This window comes from Grus americana, unplaced genomic scaffold, assembly GCF_028858705.1.
Source record: "Grus americana isolate bGruAme1 unplaced genomic scaffold, bGruAme1.mat scaffold_1003, whole genome shotgun sequence".
NCBI lineage: Eukaryota > Metazoa > Chordata > Aves > Gruiformes > Gruidae > Grus > Grus americana.
This window is the reverse complement of record NW_026561422.1, coordinates 1-18,735: the sequence shown is the minus strand read 5'-3', so window position 1 is coordinate 18,735 and position 18,735 is coordinate 1. Positions and strand designations below refer to the sequence as shown.

Sequence of the window (18,735 nt, the reverse complement as noted above, 5' to 3'; positions counted from 1 at the left end):
GTGATGGAAAGGCATGTAAAGAGCAATGCAATCAGCAGGACCATGGCTTCACCCAGGGAAAGTCCTGTTTAATTAATTTTCTATCCTTCTATGATAAGGTCACCCACCTTGTGGATGAAGGGAAGATGGTGGATGTGGTATTTCAGGATTTTGATGAGCATTATAAGTCCTTTCTAACTAAAATATTCTATTCTATTCTGTTCTGTTCTGTTCTGTTCTGTTCTATTCTATTCTATTCTATTCTATTCTATTCTATTCTACTTTACTGTATTCCATTCCATTCCATATCTGTTCTGTTCTGTTCCGCTCCATTCCACGCCATTCCACTCCATTCCGCTCTGCTCCATTCCGGTCCATTCAATTCCATCTCAACACCACTAGTGCTCTCATATTTCCATGTGTCCTGGTTTCATCTGAGAGGGTTCATTTTCTTCACAGTAGCTAGCATGGGGCTATGTTTTGGATTTGTGCTGGAAACAGCATTGATAATTTAGAGGTGTTTTTGTTATATGGACCTATGCTTGAGCGGTGCTTACACAGAGCCAAGACCTTTCCTGCTTCTCACACCGCCTTGCCAGTGGCACGGCTGGGGGTGCACAAGGAGTTGGGAGGGGACATAGACAGGGCAGGTGACCCAAACTAGCCAAAGGGGGTATTCCATACCATATGACATCATGCTCAGCATAAAAGGGGGGCTAGCTGGGGAGGGGGGTAGCAGCTCCAGGACGCGTGGCTTGGGGACAGTCCGGTTTCAGGACAGGTCTGAGCGTGCGGTCTGAGTTGTACGGTCCTTGGGTGAGAAACTGCATTGTGTACTACCAGTTTCATATACTCTGTTAAGTACTGTTTTGTTTTGTTTTGTTCTGTTTTGTCTTCCCTTCTCCCTTTGCTATCCCAGTAAACTGTCCTTATACCAACCCACCAGGTCTTGCCTTTTCCTTCCCATTCTCCTCCCCATCCCACTGGGGGGGAGGGGGGGGGAGTGAGTGAGTGGCTGCGTGGTGCTCAGCTGCCGGCTGGGGCTAAACCGTGACACCATGGCAATACAAAAGGGAAAGCCCACCCAACCCCCTCTTATGAGCCAAATGAAAATTTTGTGCAATTTGTGCACCACATTGTGACACAGTACTCACAACTTCCTTGCTTTCCTGACCTGGGAGGAGGGCTACGTGCATTTCAGCGAGCATGTGATCTGTCTGCCCGACCTTGCCATTTCATTACAGCACAGAGCAAGAGGTCCATGGTCTTGCCTAACAGCAAGGGAGACAAGAACATAGCCGGGGGCCCTGCAACTAACCCCACTCTTGAAGCATTTCAGAAATGGCTGTAACAGAGCTGAAACATCTTAGTTCCGGAGTGAGGGAGCCCTGAGGTTCTTTTGCTTCGTTCTTTGTTTGTTTGTTGATTTATTATGGAGGGGGGGACAACCTTCCTTCTGACTTAGAATTTGAGGGAAACCAGGGATGCCAATTGCAAATGCAGATTAACTCTGCAGGAAGCGTTGCCACAAGCTGTAGCCTGGATCCCTTCCTGTGACGAGGCGTGAAGCCTCTGGCTGTGCTGACTCCACGCTAGGTAAAGGAAAGACTGTTGAACGGTTCGGCAGAGAGCGTCCCTGGGTTGTCTGGTGCCACGTCCTCCATGGTGACAGGGCCCTGGGGCAAATCCTGTTCATCATCGGCGCCCCCGCCCCTGGCACAGTGCTGAGGTGGCAGGCTGGGGAGGATGGGCTTGAGGAACTTGAACTCGCTGTTGCCCGAGCCTGTTGTGAGGCTGACCTCGTAGCAATAGGCGTGGGGCAGGGTCCCCGCATTGGCCGCCTCGGCCAGGCTGCTCTGCAAGTTGCCGGTGCCGTAAAGCACATGCCCACCCTTCAGCTCCTTTCTCTTGCACACCTTATGAGCGACGAAGGCGACCGTGGACGCGAGGAAGAGGACCGAGACAAAGACCAATGAAATGATTAAATAGGTGGTCAGGGAGCTGCCCTCGTCCTCCGTGGCCAGGCTGCTCTGCGGTAGGCGCACCTCCGAGAAGTCACTGAGCAGGAGCGCGCTCAGTGCCGCAGTGGCTGACAGCGGTGGCCGCCCGTTGTCTCGCACCAGGATGACGAGCTTCTGCTTCACGGCGTCCCTCTCCGTCACTGGCCTCCTCAGCCGCACCTCCCCGCTTTGGGCACCCACCGCAAACAGCCCGGGGTCGCTGGCCTTCAGCAAGTGGTACGAGAGCCACGAGTTCTGCCCCGAGTCGGCATCAACAGCCACCACTTTGGTGACGAGGTACCCCGCCTCAGCCGAAATGGGCACCAGCTCGCTGGACGGTGGGCTGCTGTCCTGGGCGGGGTGCAGCACCAGAGGCGCATTGTCATTCTCGTCCACCACGACAAGGCGGACGGTCACGTTGGCGCTAAGGCGAGGCGACCCCGCGTCAGAGGCACTCACTGAGACCTCGATCTGCCTCACATGCTCGTAGTCCAGGGGCCGCAGCACAAACACGTGCCCGTTCTCAGAGTTCACAGAGATACAGGAGCAGGGAGGCCGCTCTGCTGGGTGCGCTGGGGCCAGGGAATAGGTCACCTTGGCATTGGGCCCCACGTCGGCATCCGAGGCGCTGACGGCTCCAACGAGCGCCGTGGGCACATTGTTCTCACGCACGTACATGGTGTACGAAGTCTGGTTGAAGACAGGCGCGTTGTCGTTCACATCAGAGATGTCCACCGTGAAGGTCTGGGTGGTCGTGAGAGGAGGTGACCCCGCGTCTGCTGCTGTGACAGTGAGGATGTACCGCGCCGTCTCCTCCCGGTCCAGCGCGCTCACGGTCACCAGCTCATAGTAATTCTTGTAGGCTGGTCGCAGGGAGAACGACAGCTGGTCTTCCAGGGCACAGGTGATCTTCCCGTTGGCACCAGCATCCCGGTCCCTGACCGTGAAGAGGGCGACCACCGTCCCGGGTGATGCGCTCTCGGGGAGGGGGCTGCTGAAGGAACTGACCACCAGCTCCGGCGCGTTGTCATTCACATCCACCACCTCCACCAACACCTTGCAGATTGCTGAGAGGCCCCCGCCGTCCGTGGCCCGCACGCTGAGCTCGTGATTCTCTGCCACCTCAAAGTCCAGAGGCTTTGTGAGTCTAATTTCACCGCTCACAGGGTCAATGATAAATGCTGAGGGGCTCTGGCCCACCGCTTGGCTGAATTGATAGGAGATGGCCCCGTTAGGTCCCGCATCAAGATCGGATGCCACCACCTTGACAACCACAGAGCCCTCTGGAGCATTTTCCAGTACCTGGCCAACATACCGCTCCTGTGTGAAGACCGGAGAGTTGTCATTTACATCTAGAACAACAATGTGGACTTGGGTGGTCCCGCTCCTGGGTGGAGTGCCTCCATCCATGGCAATGAGACTGAAGTGCATCTCCGCCTGCTCCTCTCTGTCTAGCGGCTTTTCCAAAACCAGTTCCACATATTTGTCACCATTCCTCCGACTCCCAAAGGAGACACTAAAGTACTCGTTCTTGGGAGAGATGCTGTAAGCCTGGATGCTGTTGCTGCCAATATCCAGGTCCCGAGCCCCCTCCAGCGGGAAACGCGAGCCCGGGTTACTAGTTTCCAGGATCTTAAAAGTGACCTGTTGCTCGGGGAAAACGGGCGAATGGTCATTGATGTCCTCCACGGCCACCTCGACCCGAAAGAACTGCAGGGGGTTTGCCAGCAGGAGCTCGAAGGGGAGCGTGCACGTCCCGGACTGCCCGCACAGCTGCTCCCGGTCCAGCCTCTCGGCCACGACGAGGCGGCCGGTGCCGCGGTCTAAGCGAAAGTGCTGCCGGCCGTCCTCCGAGGCCAGGCGGGCGCGGCGAGCCGAGAGCTGCGCCGGGGCCAGCCCCGCGTCCTCCGCCACGTTCGCTACCACGGAGCCGCTCTCCCCCTCCTCGGCTACGGAGTAGCGGATGGGCTCGGAGCGAGCGTGCGGCAGGGAGAGGAAAGCAGAGAGACAAAGCACTTGCCTTGCGATCGCCATGTCGGGGCGGCGGACAGCCTCCGTCTCGCGGATCTCCCGCGCAGTCCTCCGCGGAAAGCGGTGCCCGGCAGCAGCGCGGCTGGGCGGCGGGCGTCCGTTCTCCCTCCCTCCCTCCTTCTCGCCGACTCCGGCTGGCGACCCGGAGCGCGGCCGCCGCGGCCCGGCAGCGGATGGCACGGAGCACCGCTCGCCGCCGCTACCCGGCTCCGCTCCGCTCGGCTGCGCTGGGCTCGGCTGGGCTGGGCTCGGCTGGGCGGTGCTGGGCAGGGCCGGGCCGGGCCGGGCCGGGCTCGGCCGCCTCCCCGCCCGCAGCCGCTCGGCGCCGCCTTGGCCGGGAGCACCACCCTGCGGCCCGCGGCGGGACTGCGCCCGCCGCCGCCCGCTGCCCGCGCTGCCGGCTCGCACCGGCACACGGACCCGTGCGCACACACAGCTGCCCCGCGTCTTCCCCCGCTGCCCAGAGCCCGCGGGCGGGCGGGCGCGCTTGTCTCCCGGGAGGCCGATCCGTGCCCTTCGCGAAACACGGCGGCAAGACAAGCACGAGGCGGTTCCCACGGCGCCGTGGGCGGAGGCGCGGCCCCGATCCACTCAGCCGCCTTGCCCGGCCGGACCAGCCGCCCAGGAGCCTCTCCGCAGGGGCAGCACGCAGGAACCAGCACGGCACGGCACTACACCGACTCGGGAATCCCAGCCTGAGGACGGGGAACGGAGGCGGGTCTCGGCAAGGCTCGGGCGTGCACGCGCCTGCCGGCCGGCCCGTCCGGCGGCGGAACGGGAGCCACCAAGCTCCCCGCGTTGGCTTCCCTCTCGCCAGCCGGCCGCGAGCTGCACAGCGGTTCTCGCTCCTTGCCTCCCCGCAGGAGCGTGGTTGAGCTGCCGGAATACGTCGGAGAAGCCGTCCACCGGGGCGATGCCGAGGGTGGCGGTGGCGGAGCGCGGCGGCTGCCCGCGCTCTCGCACCAGCACGACGAGGCTCTGCCGGGGCGCGTCCCTCTCGGACAGGGCCCGCGCCGTGCGCACCTGGCCGCTGTGCAGCCCCACGCGGAACAGCCCCGGCTCCGGCGCCGTGGCCAGCTCGTACGACAGCCACGCGTTCTGCCCCGCGTCCGCGTCCACCGCCACCACCTTGGCCACCAGGTCGCCTGCGGCGCCCAGCGCGGCACCAGCTCGACAGCCGCCGCGCTGCTCTCGGGGTGCGGATGCAGCACGATGGGCGTGTTGTCGTTCTCGTCCCGCACCAGCACTCGCAGCACCGCCTGGGAGCTGAGCAGCGGCGAGCCGCAGTCGGCGGCGCGCTCCGCCGCTTCGAAAGCGCGGACCTCCTTGTAGTCTAGAGGGCGCAGCGCCCTCACGTTTCCGCTCTCCGCGTCCACGGACACGAATGATGCCACGGCGGGATACCGAGGGCGGCTCCAGCGCATATCTCACGTGGGCGTTTTTTCCCGCGTCGGCGTCCATGTACTCAGGCGGCCCAGCGTCATCACCGCGGGCTTGTTTTCGCTCAGCACCATGGTGCAAAAGGCCTGAGCGAAATTGGGAGCGTTGTCGTTCACGTCCAGGAGCTCCACGAACAAAGTCTTGGACACCGACAGTGCGGGAGAATTCTCGTTCCAGGCCCAAACGGTCACAATGTATTCTGCCACCTGCTCCCTGTCCAGCGCCTCCGATGTCACCAGTACGTACGCGTCGCCCGCCAGTGACATGATGCTAAATGGGTGCTCGCCCATCAGCTCGCAGCTCGTCCTGCCGTTGTCCTCCGAGTCCCGGTCCCGCACGTTTGAAGAGGGCCACCACGGTGTTTGCTCATGTCTTCCACTTTCACCTCCACTTTGCAGTGCACGGTTTTGCGCCCTGCATCTGTGGCCTGGACGTCTATCTCGTTGATCTTCGTTTCTTTGTAATCCACTGGCTTTTGTAGTCGAATCTGCCCTGTCTCTGGATTTATTGTAAAGGTCTTGAGATTTTCCTCTGGATTTTGAACTAGGTAGTAGGCTATTTCCCCGTTCGTTCCTGAGTCTAAATCGCTAGCAGACACTGTCACCACTAAGGTACCCTGGGAGCTATTTTCTAGCACTCGGACTTTATACAGACTCCGGCTAAATACTGAGATGTTGTCATTTGTATCCAGGACTACCACGAGCATTAAGGATGTACTAGACCGCGGTGGAGACCCACCATCCGAAGCCGTAATGCTGAAAGCCACTTCTGCCTGCTGCTCCCGGTCCAGGGCTCAGTCCAACACCAGTTCGCCGTACCTCCTCCCGCCACTCCGCCTTCGGGTGTAGATATGGAAATACTCCTTCGAGCTGATACTGTAATGCTGAAGACTACTGCTCCTCACATCTGGATCCTGAGCGCTTTCCGACAAAAATCGAGCCCCCGGCATTGCAGTTTCCGGGATCTTGAAAACTATCTCTGTATTTAAGAACATAGGAACATGATCGTTTATGTCGGTGAGGCTTACCTCAGCTCAGAAGGACTGCAGTGGACTCTCCAACAGCACCTCGAAACGCACCAGGCAAGGCTCGGTCTGCCCGCACAGCTCCTCCTGGTCCATCTGCTCTCGCTCCACCAAATCTCCGGTGTGTTGGTTCAGCTGTAAATACTGCTTTTCTCCTTCAGGAACGAGCTGAGCCTGTCGAGCCGATAATTCCTCACCGGTCAGTGACGAATCCTTAGCTATATTCACCACAAAAGAGCCTCTCCACCTCTTCCGGCACAGAATACCGGTTAGTTTCTGCTCTCATCCCAGACACGTAGAGGAGCAGGATCAGAGCCACCGCTCTCCCTGGGAGCGGTTCCTCGCTCTTCCTCAGCTCCATTCCCTCCCAGTGAATCGATCTCCTCCCCCTGTGAACTGGATGGAGCTGCCGATCCAGCCCGCCGACCCTCGAGCAGACCAGCCCGGGATGGTGCAGCCCCGCGAACCCCGCGGGCGGTGGATCTGGGAGCTGCGCGGAGCCTCCGCGCCTCTGCAGTCAGCAGCGGCACCAGGCGGCCAATTTGCCGAAGGACGCGGAGATTTCCCAGCACAAAGACTGCGGAACAGAGAGAAACAAACCGCTCCATTTCTCTCTTCCGAGGTCAGGGCATACAGATTTAACTGCCCATACAATCCTGTTCAAAGTATGGCCACCACGTGAATGAACAGTGCTTCTGTTTGCCTTTTATCTGAAAACAATATTTATTTAAAGCTGTTTTTTTCTAATGTCCCTCCTCACAACACTTTGAAGAGTTTATGCAGAGTGAAGAAATGACTTTTAAGCTGTTTAGCTAAAAAAGCTGTGTATTGTTTCAGGTGTCTAGCATGAATCAGCTGGTCCATGAACCACGGCAGCCATAGCCATGTAGTTCCCGTAGTAATTCTCGGGTGGGTTTCTGTAATGAACCGAGACTGTTCCCCCAATTCACGACCTCATGACCTTGCAAAGGGGCTGGAGGGCAGCAAATCTCGGACTCTTGGCTCAGACAAACCCCTCAACCTTACTTCAGCTTCTGAGAATGGCCAACTTCCAGCTCACTCTGATTTCCCCTACATAAAATCCACTCCAAAATGCACAAAATTATTCCCAAAATCTTGCTCTTGGGGTGGCTTGTTCCTCGGCGATGGCTGTAGCAAGTGATCTTCGAGATAGCACACTCACCCAAGGGAGTTCCAAGTAGGTTTTATTGTTTTCTGTCATCAGGCATTTGACTCTTAAAAATGTGTGAGTGACAGGAAATATCAGAGTACTTTATAGATCAAAACTGATTAATGAAAGGAAAGAAAACAGAAAGCTTCTTGACACCCTATATTCTACAGCGCCTTAAGTTTATTGTAAACGTTTTAGCCTATTTTACCGTAAAACCACAAACAGTACTTTAACTCTCTACTGCCTTATACTCAAAAATCCTGAAATGTTAATTTCAACTTTAAGTTATGAGGAAAAAAACCCAAACAACCAAAACAAAACATTGCTCAAAGCCCACTCTTTACAGTGCAGAGAACCTGGTCAAATATGCAAAGCATGCCAATGTCAGCCATTTCTAATGTAACCACTTCTGTTTCTTATTAAGGAATTCCTTTGCAAGCACCACTTAATTTTGCTTAATATTTGTTTGGCCTGGTGTTGAACACACTGCAGAAAATTAAGATATTATTACAGAGCCATCTCCATAAGAAAAAAAAATGCAGAAAAAATTATGTAGGAAAGTTATCTTAAAGATCTGCTTCAGTTTTCACAATTTGCCTTAATATTTAGAAGAAGTAGCACTTTCACAATCATACATCAAGTCTCAGTGTAATCAACATGCAACACAGTCCTCCTCCTCCATCCATATCACAATTACAAAATACCTACATGAATAAAGTACTGCTCAAGAGGAGAGTGTTTCTGTTCTCTTACAGAGAAGACTTGTACCTTCCTGGTACTTTTTTGGTGGGTATCTGGTCTCTTCATTCTCTTTTCCCAGTGAGGACAGACATGCTTGTCTTTCTCCTCACTTACTGATGGCTGAGCCAAGGGTTTTGATCAGAATTGACGTTTAGCTCCATCCCCCTGTTTGCAGCGCAAGCTGCTTCTGCAAGTCTGGGCCCCATGTCTTCAGAGAGGGGAGCTCTGCCCTGCAAAGAAGAGAGTGGAGGTTGTCATTTGGGTGTTGGAAGGTAAGCAGGCCTCAGCAAGAACCTTAGAGGGCATGTCTTACACCACTGCATGTGTGACACCACTCTTCTCTACCCAGAGCCAAAGAGGAGGCTGGACCAGGTGGTGGATCTCTGACCTGAATGGGGAAAATCTAAAGGTAGAAAGCATCCCCCACTGTAGACATCACAAAGACACTACTGTAAACCTCTTAGGAGTTTGAGGGAGTAATTTAAGATGGTAAGAACCCAAAATAAAACCACTTTCTCACAAACAGTAAATGCAGTTTAATGTTGATGGGTCCTTGTCTCCCGAGGCTACTGCGACTGTGGTTCTGAGAACCTGCAGTAAAGTGAGTCCAAGTCACCAGTGGTTATGAAATACAAAAATGTTAAGGGATGACTGTAAGATGGTGTTTGTGGGTCTTCAGCCTCCTATGTGTTCATCGTCCAGAGTCTTGTGAAGTGCTAGATGGATCACCAGAAACTAGTAACCCCATGTTTAGAGGGGACTTGGACTCACTGGGAGAGTGAGGAGAGAAGGAGCTGTTTCAATGATCACCTCTTGTTGTCCCCCCACCATGCTCTTTGAAAAGCTGGAGGTTAATGGGCGCCTCAGACATGACTCACTCTAAGTTCACCACAGTACTGAGAAGAGAGGTGCTGGTACTGTCTGGGAGCACCCAGCTGGGTCAGGAAAGAATGGGAGGGTGTGTTGTAAAGTCACAATAACCACTTTTTTCTGGTCAATACTGTTCATGCAAGCCACAGAACTATAAGGGAATTTAATAGCAGAGGTCCCCACCTCCGTGGCCTCCAGCAGCTTGTAAGACAGCTTGAGTTCAGCACTGCCACCACTCTGGTGAATGGCACTTGGCAGCGCCAAGCACCAGCTCCTAACAGCAGTGCAGGGGACACCATCAGTGAGGTGACACCCCTTTGCACCATTATTCCTGCAGTCCTGGTTAACACTGGACAGGACCACTACATTCCTGATGCTGCCGCCTCTGGGAGGACGTGTCCCCAGGAGCAGTGTCGTTCCTGCTCTGGGTCCCTACGGGGTCTACACTGTGTGTGGACAGGAACTGATGTGTGGCTCACACATCTATACCCCTACTTCTCATCTTCTCATGATCCAGCTGCTCCCCTTTGGGGTGACACCAAAGACTTGATCTAACGTGGATACCCAGGGCATAGAGCTGGATGCAGAGGAGTGCAGATGGTCAGCCCTTGGGGACCCGCTGAGCCATGCCGGCTCCTCATGGGAGGCCCCCACCAGTAGCTCTGAGACGATCTCTACCCTCTTCTCTGGCCCCAGTGCCTCCTCCACCACCAGCTCCGCAACATCGATAGTCCTTACTCCCAGAGGTGACATCCCCCTACCCCGCGCTGCTCCCTCCCTGCTCCCCCCATCTCCTCGGCCTGACCAGGTCCCTCACCTGTGCAGCCCAGTCACCTTCTTCCCCAAGGTTGGCTGCCTCTTGCGAGCACACTGAGCTCTGCTGTTCGCCCGGGGCGGGAGGCAGCCCGGCAGGGAAGCAGGGGAAGAGGGGTCTGAGGAACCGAAACTCGCTGTTGACGGTCCCGGTGGTGAAGCAGACATCATACGCATAGCTGCGGGGCAGGGAGCCTGCGTTGCTCTCCGTGGCAGACTTCGGGAACGCAGGCAAGGTCTCTGCCTCGCTCCACCTGGTGCGCCGCACCTTCACCACCACAGCGGCCACCGCGGTGGCCAAGAACAGCACCGACACGCAGGCCAGGCAGACGATGAGGTACAGGGTCAGTGGCCCGTCGGGCTCAGCGGCCAGCACCTCCTCCCTCACCCGCAAATGGGCCTCGGAGAAGCCGTCCACCAGGGTGATGCCGAGGGTGGCGGTGGTGGAGCGCGGCGGCTGCCCGCGGTCTCGCACCAGCACGACAAGGCTCTGCCGGGGCGCGTCCCTCTCGGACAGGGCCCGCGCCGTGCGCACCTCGCCGCTGTGCAGCCCCACGCGGAACAGTCCCGGCTCCGTTGCCTTGGCCAGCTCGTACGACAGCCACGCGTTCTGCCCCGCGTCCGCATCCACCGCCACCACCTTGGCCACCAGGTCGCCTGCCGGCGCCCAGCGTGGCACCAGCTCGCCCACCGCCACGCTGCTCTCAGGGGGCGGATACAGCACGATGGGCGTGTTGTCGTTCTCGTCCCGCACCAGCACACGCAGCACCACCTGGGTGCTGAGCGGTGGCGAGCCACCGTCAGTGGCGCACACCACCACCTCGAAGGCGTGCACCTCCTCATAGTCCAGCGGGTGGAGGATATAAACATCCCCATTTTCAGAGCTGACTGACACGTCGGGCTGCTCCTTGCCCTCCTGCCGCACCAGTGCATAGTTTACATGGGCGTTTTTTCCCGTGTCGGCATCAGTGGCATTCACGCTACCGATCCGGAGCATGAGGCCGTTGTTCTCCACCACCAACATGGTGTAAACCTCCTGGGTGAACTCTGGGGGATTGTCGTTCACATCCGATATCTGCACGAAGATGCTTTCCCGAGAGCTGAGCTGCGTTGTGCCCCAGTCCATGGCTGTGATGGTGATGTTATACTCCGCCATCCTCTCCCTGTCCAGTGCCGCATTTGTTCTCAGTTCATAGTAATTATCAAAAGTGGGGGTGAGACTGAAGGGCAAGTCCCCGTCGATCGTGCACTCTGTCCGGCCATTGTCCCCGGAGTCCCGGTCCCGCACGCTGAACAGGGCCACCACGGTCCGGGGGGGGGCGTCCTCGGGACTGGAGGCAGTGAGGGAGGTGAGCGCTATCTCCGGGGCATTGTCGTTCACGTCCAGGACCTCCACCTGCACTTTGCAATGCGCAGACAACCCCCCGCCGTCGGTGGCTTTCACCACCATCTCGTGGTTTTCTGCTTCCTCGAAGTCCAGGTTGCCCGAGACCCGTATCTCCCCAGTGGCAGGGTTCAGCTCGAAGAGCTGCCGGGACCGCTCCGATGTCTGGGTGAAGCCGTACCGCACTTTCCCGTAGGACCCTTCGTCGGGATCCGCGGCCGCGACTCTGACCACCAGCTGCTCGGGGGGGCTGTTCTCGGCCAGGCGCACCTCGTAGACCTCCCGACCGAAGACTGGGATGTTGTCATTGGCATCCAGCACCACGATCCGGACTTGAGCCGTGCCGGACCTGGGTGGCGAGCCCCCGTCGGTGGCTGTGAGGAGTAAATTCAGCGCGCTCTGCTCTTCGCGGTCCAGCTGCCGCTCTAGGACGAGCTCCGCGTATTTTGCTCCACCTTTCCTTGTTCCGAGAGCGAGGGAGAAATGCGAATTGGACCCGAGGCTGTAGTTCTGCAAGCCGTTGCTGCCCACGTCCTTGTCCTGGGCGCTTTCCAGAGGGAAACGGGACCCGGGAGATGTCGTTTCGGGAATCTCTAAAACCATCTCCTTCTCCGGGAACACGGGGGAGTTGTCGTTCACGTCACGAACCTCCACCTCTCCTCGGATCAGCTGCAGCGGATTTTCAAAGAATATCTTAAAGAAGAGTGTGCAGGTATCGCTCTGCGGACAGATCTGCTCTCGATCCAGGGACTCCTTTGCCGTCAGGACTCCGGTGTTTTCATTGAGGCGGAAAAGCTGCTCGTTCCCCTCGGACACAACGCGGGCCTTGCGAGCCGCGAGCTGGCTCGGAACAACCCCCAGGTCGTTTGCAATATTGGCGACAAAGGAGTCCCTCTCCATTTCCTCCGCCAGAGAATAACGGAGGGTTTCGGCCCCGCTCTGACACACGCAAACGTACAGAATAAACAAGATCACTTGCCTCTTGCTGCCTCCGCACCGTCTCCCCCACGCCATTACTCTCCAGAAAATCCATCCACCGTTCTCCGTGGTTCCCAGCATTTTTAAACAACGTTCGAGGCAGAGCGACGTTTGTCGGGAATGCCGGGGTAAGGGGTCCGAAAGCCCCCGAGCACCCGTTCCGTGTACCGCTGCCCTCCCGAGGAGCTCACACGGGCTTTTTGTCTCCCTGTGCCTGCAAACCCGGTGCGGGCAAAGGAACCTGCCGGTCCGTGGCCAACACCCCCACCCAGCGTCGTAAAGGGGGAATATTTCCTCTGCCTTCTCATTCGGGCCAGCACTGTTGATTCGGAGTTTGCTTCTTGAATCTGCACTTTCCGTGCCAAACCGAAGCCAAAAGGCGCGGTGTAAATGCTCTCTTCGTTTGGAAGCAGGCTCCCTCCCGCATACAGAGCGCTGCTCTGGGTGTCACTTCCCAGCTCGCAACGGCTTCGTACACAGCTTACAGTGTTGTGTTGGTATTGCAAGATTTGCCACTTCCACAGGATGCCTTGCGGGATTTTCATCTCTTCTCCACTTGTTAATGAGCACAGGACAGTTAGCAAGTGGGGCAGGTCAGAGAAGCACCGCTATTGAATATGAGAGTTGGTACCAGGGAAAGGTCCCGAAAGCAAATGCTTCATCATCGCCTCAGTTCATCATCACCTTAGTTCACGATCACACTAGAATGATAATGTTCTTCTAGGACACATCATCCTAATGCTGTTTTCTTCACAGTGTGTATCACACCTCGTCCAAAGGTCACATAACTCCTTAATTGACAGGAGTATCCTCCCCTGCCGCCTGCTGACCCTTGCACTCATGATAAGATGTGTGACTGTGTAACACATTCGTGACAAATGTCCCCAGACGTACACAAACATCGAAATGCTGAAGCCTGTTTTCATGTTCTGGAGGTATACAGCCCTTTTTCCTCTGATGTTACCACACACAGTCAGAGATACGGTACTGGGAGGTCAAACCCGAACTCCTGTATCTGTGTAAGGATATAAGGCCAACAGCTATTTGATACAAAAGGCAAGGAGAACAAACAGGAGAGGTCGTAAATTAAACGCCCAGATACACAAACGCTAACGACCAGGAGCTGACGGAGACAATAGCAAAGACCAGGGAGCTAATGACACCGATCGACGGGCCATTAAAACAGCAATTCAAGTGTAACATCCAAGAGGTTTAACCAGAAACTTTGTAAACGAGGGGTGAGGGGGTGGGGAGATTATCATGCATTATCAGAAAGGAAAGAGCGAACTGATTACGAGATGTTTGAGGGGGATTATAGGAATATGCAAAGGTTATCATGGGTTGGTTAGAGGCAGGATCAAATTCGTCAAAAGGGAGAAGTCCTAGGTGAAGTCCTAGAAATTCGCTGATGCCTTCATTTGTTTTAAAATAAAAACTTCGTGACTGTATCAGTAGGAGAAAGTAATAACCAGGGTTGACTTTAGGGTTCCCCGGAATTTTACCTACCAGAGGACTTTGCATGGATGGAGCCATTTTTGCTGATTTCTTCTTACCGCCCTTTGCCTTGGAAGCATGACACATTCTAAAAGACTAACTTACATCGAAGGTCAGCTCAGCTCTTTCTTCCCTTCCAGGGATTTGCCCATCTCTCGTGTTGCTATCTTTATCACCAACACATAAACTTGATGTAAAACCAGCCATAGCTCAACTCCAGCAGTAGATGCGTTGGGAATGCGGCTACTCTCCTCATTCGTGCCATGCAAAAATAACAGTTATATCTGGAATCCATTTGCTTTGTGCCCTTGCCAGTGCTTCTGCTCGACTCTTGGCATCTCCGAGAAAGGAAGGTGTATTTGCTCCTTTGTAACGTGATCCTTGGCACCACTACGCAGCAGGGAACAGACACAAGCTGAGAAGAGCTTCCACAGACAGTTCTCACCCTGATTACAGTAACCCGGTAATTGTTACTCCCCTCATTTCAGAACGGAAATGGTGTCCTTCAGCTTCAGGTGTAGAAGGGTGTAAGAGGAACAGTGATCCTTAACGGAGCTCTTGGCTGTGATAGTATCTTTGCACATCAGAAGATGCCGCTCTTAGACTGAAGCTCATATTCTTTTAGATTTTAGACAAATGTGAAATAAAGAGAAAAGGTAACTTACCGTGCACCACTGGATAGCTAATGCTGGTGTTTTCCATTGGGTCACAACAATAAAATGGATGTGTATGAGTGGAAAAAATAAGTGTGTATACTGCCAGATGAAGGCAAACTGTGGTTTAGGACAGACTAAGGAACTATAGCCATAATAAGAATGTGATTTACATAAATGTGTCAGATAATTAACTCATTGAGCACATAGTGATCTTGCAGGCTTCCTCATTATTTGGTTTAGTGATGACGTCTTTAACCTAAGAAGATAGCTTAATATGACCGAAAACCTGCTCTTCTCTTTACTCTGAGATTTACATCTTAATGCTAGAAAAGAGCTACAGCAACATATTCTGCTCAGTTCCTGGTATGTCTCCGAATTTCCGAACACAGTGTTCCTTCTGCCCGTACGTCTTTAGCCTGAGCAATTTCAGTTTCCAAAATCCTCTTCTCGGTCTTCCAGCTGGGAATTCAGATCTGCTGAGTGAAATCTCAGAAGCCTCAGGCCGAGTTTCCACCCCGCTCCACTCCCTCCGGATAAAAGCTTTCCCCCCATCCCTGGAGCCACTGCTCATCCACCTCCGGCACACCCTGTGGATAGGGTGGCTTGGGACGAGCAGATGAAAATGCAGATGAAAAGCACAGATGCTTCCCCGAGTCACTGTGGTTTCCATGCCCGAGTGTAAAGAGGCACCAACGTTCCCATCCCCTCATTCCCAGCTAGCTCCCAGGACGGATTTCTTCTCTCGCCTCTAGCATTCAGACAGCGCCTGAATTCCCAACTCTCCCGTAGAACTGCTGCCCTGAGCTCTCCGCTGGATGCAAACGTGAGGAAAGCCGGGAGAATCGTTCCCCACCTTCTGCCTCTCTGTTAGGCTGTAAATACCACTGGTACGTGTCCTGTTTGTGGTTCATTTTCCGAGACATAAACCAGTCTCCTCTCTCTCTCTGTATTCAGTCCAGTTAATGCTTTCCCCATCACTCTGTTAAATGTAAGTATTTCTTGCTCGCGGTATTAAGTCGGTGCTTACCAACCAACGGGCTCTGTCTGAGTCACCCCAGACCTGCGGCGAAATCCTCTCACAGCTCCCAGGGATGGAGACAGCCGGGGGACAGCCTGGGAGACCATCTCCCTCCTTCACATCCCCGATTCCTTGTGCTCTTGGCGTTTCCAGACGGTTCTCGATGCGGCAATTCTCAGCACATTCCTTGGAAAGGCTTTGAACTAGGACATTTCAGCTGGGTTCTTAGTTAATGTCAGCCATTCAGAATCTGACTGGTGCTTACTGGTCTCTCCCCGCTTGGGAGCTCCCCGCCCAGCAGCAGCAATACCCGCCCAGCGCTGGCCAACAGCGGCACTGGGCGTCCAACGCAGGAACTGCACATGGGCGTTCACCCCCGAGTCTCAGCACGCATCTCCTCCGTTAGGTTCTGGCTATTGCTAGGGCAAATTATAAAACACATTTCCCACCTGAAGTCTTTGGCAAATAAACGCACTTTCTCAGTACTTATTTGGACGTTTGGTTTGGTACTAATAATCCAGGCAAGTATGAAACGTCTAGAACGTGTCCTATACAAATCTTCTGTCAAATGTGCTTAAGAAAGATGGAAGCTATGGGAAAGCATAGTAAGCATTGCTCATGTGTTGTGCACTACATCGTCCACAAGTCAGAGAGACAATCGAGGCATTTTCAAGCACAGGCTGGTTTCTATTTCACAAGGACATCTCCAACTGTTGTATGTGCCCTGCTAGAGTAATCTGAAGTTAAGAACCAATTCAGTATTACTAGCAGCACGCACTGCCCCACACCCTTTGGATCAGCTGCAGTGGATTTTCAAAGAATATCTTAAAGAAGAGTGTGCAGGTATTGCTCTGTGGACAGATCTTTCAGTCCAGTGACTCCTTTGCTGTCAGGACTCTGGTGTTTTGATTGAGGTGGAAATGTTGGTCATTTTCCTTGGGCACAATGTGGACCACATTTCCTTCTAGGTAGCAGTACTTCCTTTCTACTAACATCAGTTCGTGAGGTTATCTGCTCTAAAATTTCCCCTTTGTACCTTCCAACTTCGAAGAATAAAGAGAAATTCCCTGCTTCAAAAGTATGAGTCCACAAAACTCTCAGAGACATTCTGCACTCTCCCGTCTCCAAAGATAATGCTGGGCAGAAAGACACCTGCCAGATGTTTACCCAGACCATTTCTGTCCTACATCTTTGAAGACAAGGAATTCTTGCTCTCTTCTCTCTACCCATGACAAACTCAGTACTTCTCATTTGAAAATAAATCCTTCGCAGCTTCAAAACTTTGCTACTACAAATGCCTTTGAAGCCAACTAAGTAATTATTCTCATCTTTGTAAATTTTGTTCTCAGTGGCATCTAGTTTTTCTATCCTCAACTTCACTCCTGGGTCACATATGCAGCAGACAATCTTCTTCATAAATCCCTAGAACCACGTGTTTTCTTGCATCCTGAGGTCTCAAATGGCCCACAAATAATATTTCAATTTCTAGCTCTAAATTGATGTATTTTGTGGGGTAAAATGTCATCTATTGAGGTTTTTTTTCCTGTTCTTGTGCCAAATTTCTGTACGACTCCTTCCACAGTTTCCTGCAGTGGCTGTTTCGGTTAACTAGGAGGAGATACACATGGAACAATCAAGTAGCACAAGGTTGTCAGGAAATGCAAGCCCACTGTGTGAATAAGCTTGGCTTTCCATGTGTTTTTCACGAAGCAACAGAGAATAAGCTTATTTTCTCAGTGACATTTAGATAGCCTTGAAAAAGAGACTTCAGGGACAGAAGTGCTGCACAAGCATTTCATGAACAAGGGCAAGAAACTTCCAGCTTGTGAAGAAATGTTTCTGCAGTTGGCTACCTGAAGATAGTGAGTAGAAGTGGTTGAAGGAAAACAGTCAAGCAATATAATAAGAAAGTGAGAAATAGTCAGACCATGTGCTGTTCTGGGCACGGAAATAGCACATTTTCTCTTTAATAGGCCAGGAAGGAAAGGATATGGGGAGAGGCTGGCCTTGGACAGGCTAATTTTGAAATTCTAGCTGGTCATCTGAGGAGAGAAACAGGACTTGAACTGAGAAGGAGATTTGGAAGTGAAGGAGAGAAAGGGAGAGCAGGAGCAGGGATAGCAATGGTTGGAGGACAGAAAGTTGCTCTGCAAGAGGGCCCTAGAGAGGACAAGCATGAACCTGTCTGGTTTCCAAGGCTGATCAAGAGGTTAAGGACAGAGAAATACATGTAGGATCCATCCCAAAGGCCACTTAGGAGGAGCTTGTTGATGGAAGACCTGTAAGAAAACAATCAGAATGGACATTAGTAACGTGGGGTCCAATCAGCCAGAGTGAAAAGGGTATGGGGAATTCTGGAGAAAAGCAGGAATGGTAGTAGATTCAGTCTGAGGTCAAAGCAGGTGCATGGATCAGAAAGGAGCAAAAATGGACATGAAGAAGGAAGAAACAAAACAGGCAGGAGAGGAAGGTAAGAGGAAGAAAGGCAGAGATATGGTCATTTAGGTTTGTGCCTGTTCTTCCCCTATTCTCAGTGTCTGGCTTAGGACCTAGATTTCCTCTTTTTTATCTTTCTTCCTCAGAATGCCTCTCCTTCCACTTAGGGAGCAAGAAAATTATCAGAAGGTAGCAGCAAACCAGTGGGAACCCTAGTGTCTCAGTCAGTTTAACAGGATGAGATGCCCAGAGAAAGCAAGCATCAGTGCCCAGCTTTCTGCTTCCTGAGGCCAAGTTTGGCTCATCTTCAAGCCAAGTTCCCAATCCTGTAACCCCTGGATGTCATGAACATATTGAGAAGGTAGAAACATCTGCCCCAGTGCCACCTAAAAGGAAGGTCAATGACAAAGTGATTCAAGACAGCCTCATGGACAGTGTGGTCACTGCCTGGAAGAAAAACAGAGTTTCTGAACTGAGGCTTTCAAGGGAGACAGAGAGATCAGGGAATTGTCATATTTTCTCATGTCACAGGTGAACAGGAAGATGGGTCAACATGAGGGCATCACCCCCCACTTCATGTCTAATGCCTCTGAAGGCACAGTGATCAGTCCAGTGGTTAACTAAGCGGCAAGCACTGTTAGTAAACCAAATCCAGCTAAATGATAAGGGCTATATAACCCAAGCATAAGAGAAATCTGGG

The 18,735-nt window shown here is 53.6% G+C and overlaps 3 protein-coding genes across 3 annotated transcripts; all 3 read right to left on the bottom strand.

Moving 5' to 3' along the window:
• Window positions 1-862: 862 nt before the first annotated feature.
• On the bottom strand, window positions 863-4,255 carry LOC129200416 (protocadherin beta-15-like). Its single transcript, XM_054811767.1, has one exon. The coding sequence runs from the start codon at window positions 4,011-4,013 to the stop codon at window positions 1,572-1,574; it is 2,442 nt and encodes an 813-aa protein (XP_054667742.1). The 5' UTR covers window positions 4,014-4,255; the 3' UTR covers window positions 863-1,571.
• Window positions 4,256-4,601: 346 nt separating this feature from the next.
• On the bottom strand, window positions 4,602-6,835 carry LOC129200414 (protocadherin beta-8-like). The gene is given in 6 exon segments (XM_054811765.1): window positions 4,602-5,161; window positions 5,164-5,426; window positions 5,428-5,470; window positions 5,473-5,590; window positions 5,749-6,715; window positions 6,717-6,835. Coding segments are annotated over 6 exon segments (2,070 nt in total).
• An 836-nt stretch (window positions 6,836-7,671) lies between these two features.
• On the bottom strand, window positions 7,672-12,558 carry LOC129200417 (protocadherin beta-15-like). Its single transcript, XM_054811768.1, has 2 exons — window positions 10,074-12,558; window positions 7,672-8,616 (listed from the first exon to the last, which is right to left on the bottom strand). The coding sequence occupies exons 1-2, from the start codon at window positions 12,510-12,512 to the stop codon at window positions 8,497-8,499; spliced, it is 2,559 nt and encodes an 852-aa protein (XP_054667743.1). The 5' UTR covers window positions 12,513-12,558; the 3' UTR covers window positions 7,672-8,496.
• Between the last annotated feature and the right edge of the window lie 6,177 nt (window positions 12,559-18,735).

Excerpts from the sequence above, each read along its gene's own strand:
- LOC129200417 (XM_054811768.1), bottom strand. The coding sequence starts at position 12,512 with ATGCTGGGAACCACGGAGAACGGTGGATGGATTTTCTGGAGAGTAATG. Across the intron at positions 8,617-10,073 it reads AAGGTGACTGGGCTGCACAG|GGCAGAGCTCCCCTCTCTGA; the intron begins GTGAGGGACCTG and ends TCTTCTTTGCAG.
- LOC129200416 (XM_054811767.1), bottom strand. The coding sequence starts at position 4,013 with ATGGCGATCGCAAGGCAAGTGCTTTGTCTCTCTGCTTTCCTCTCCCTG.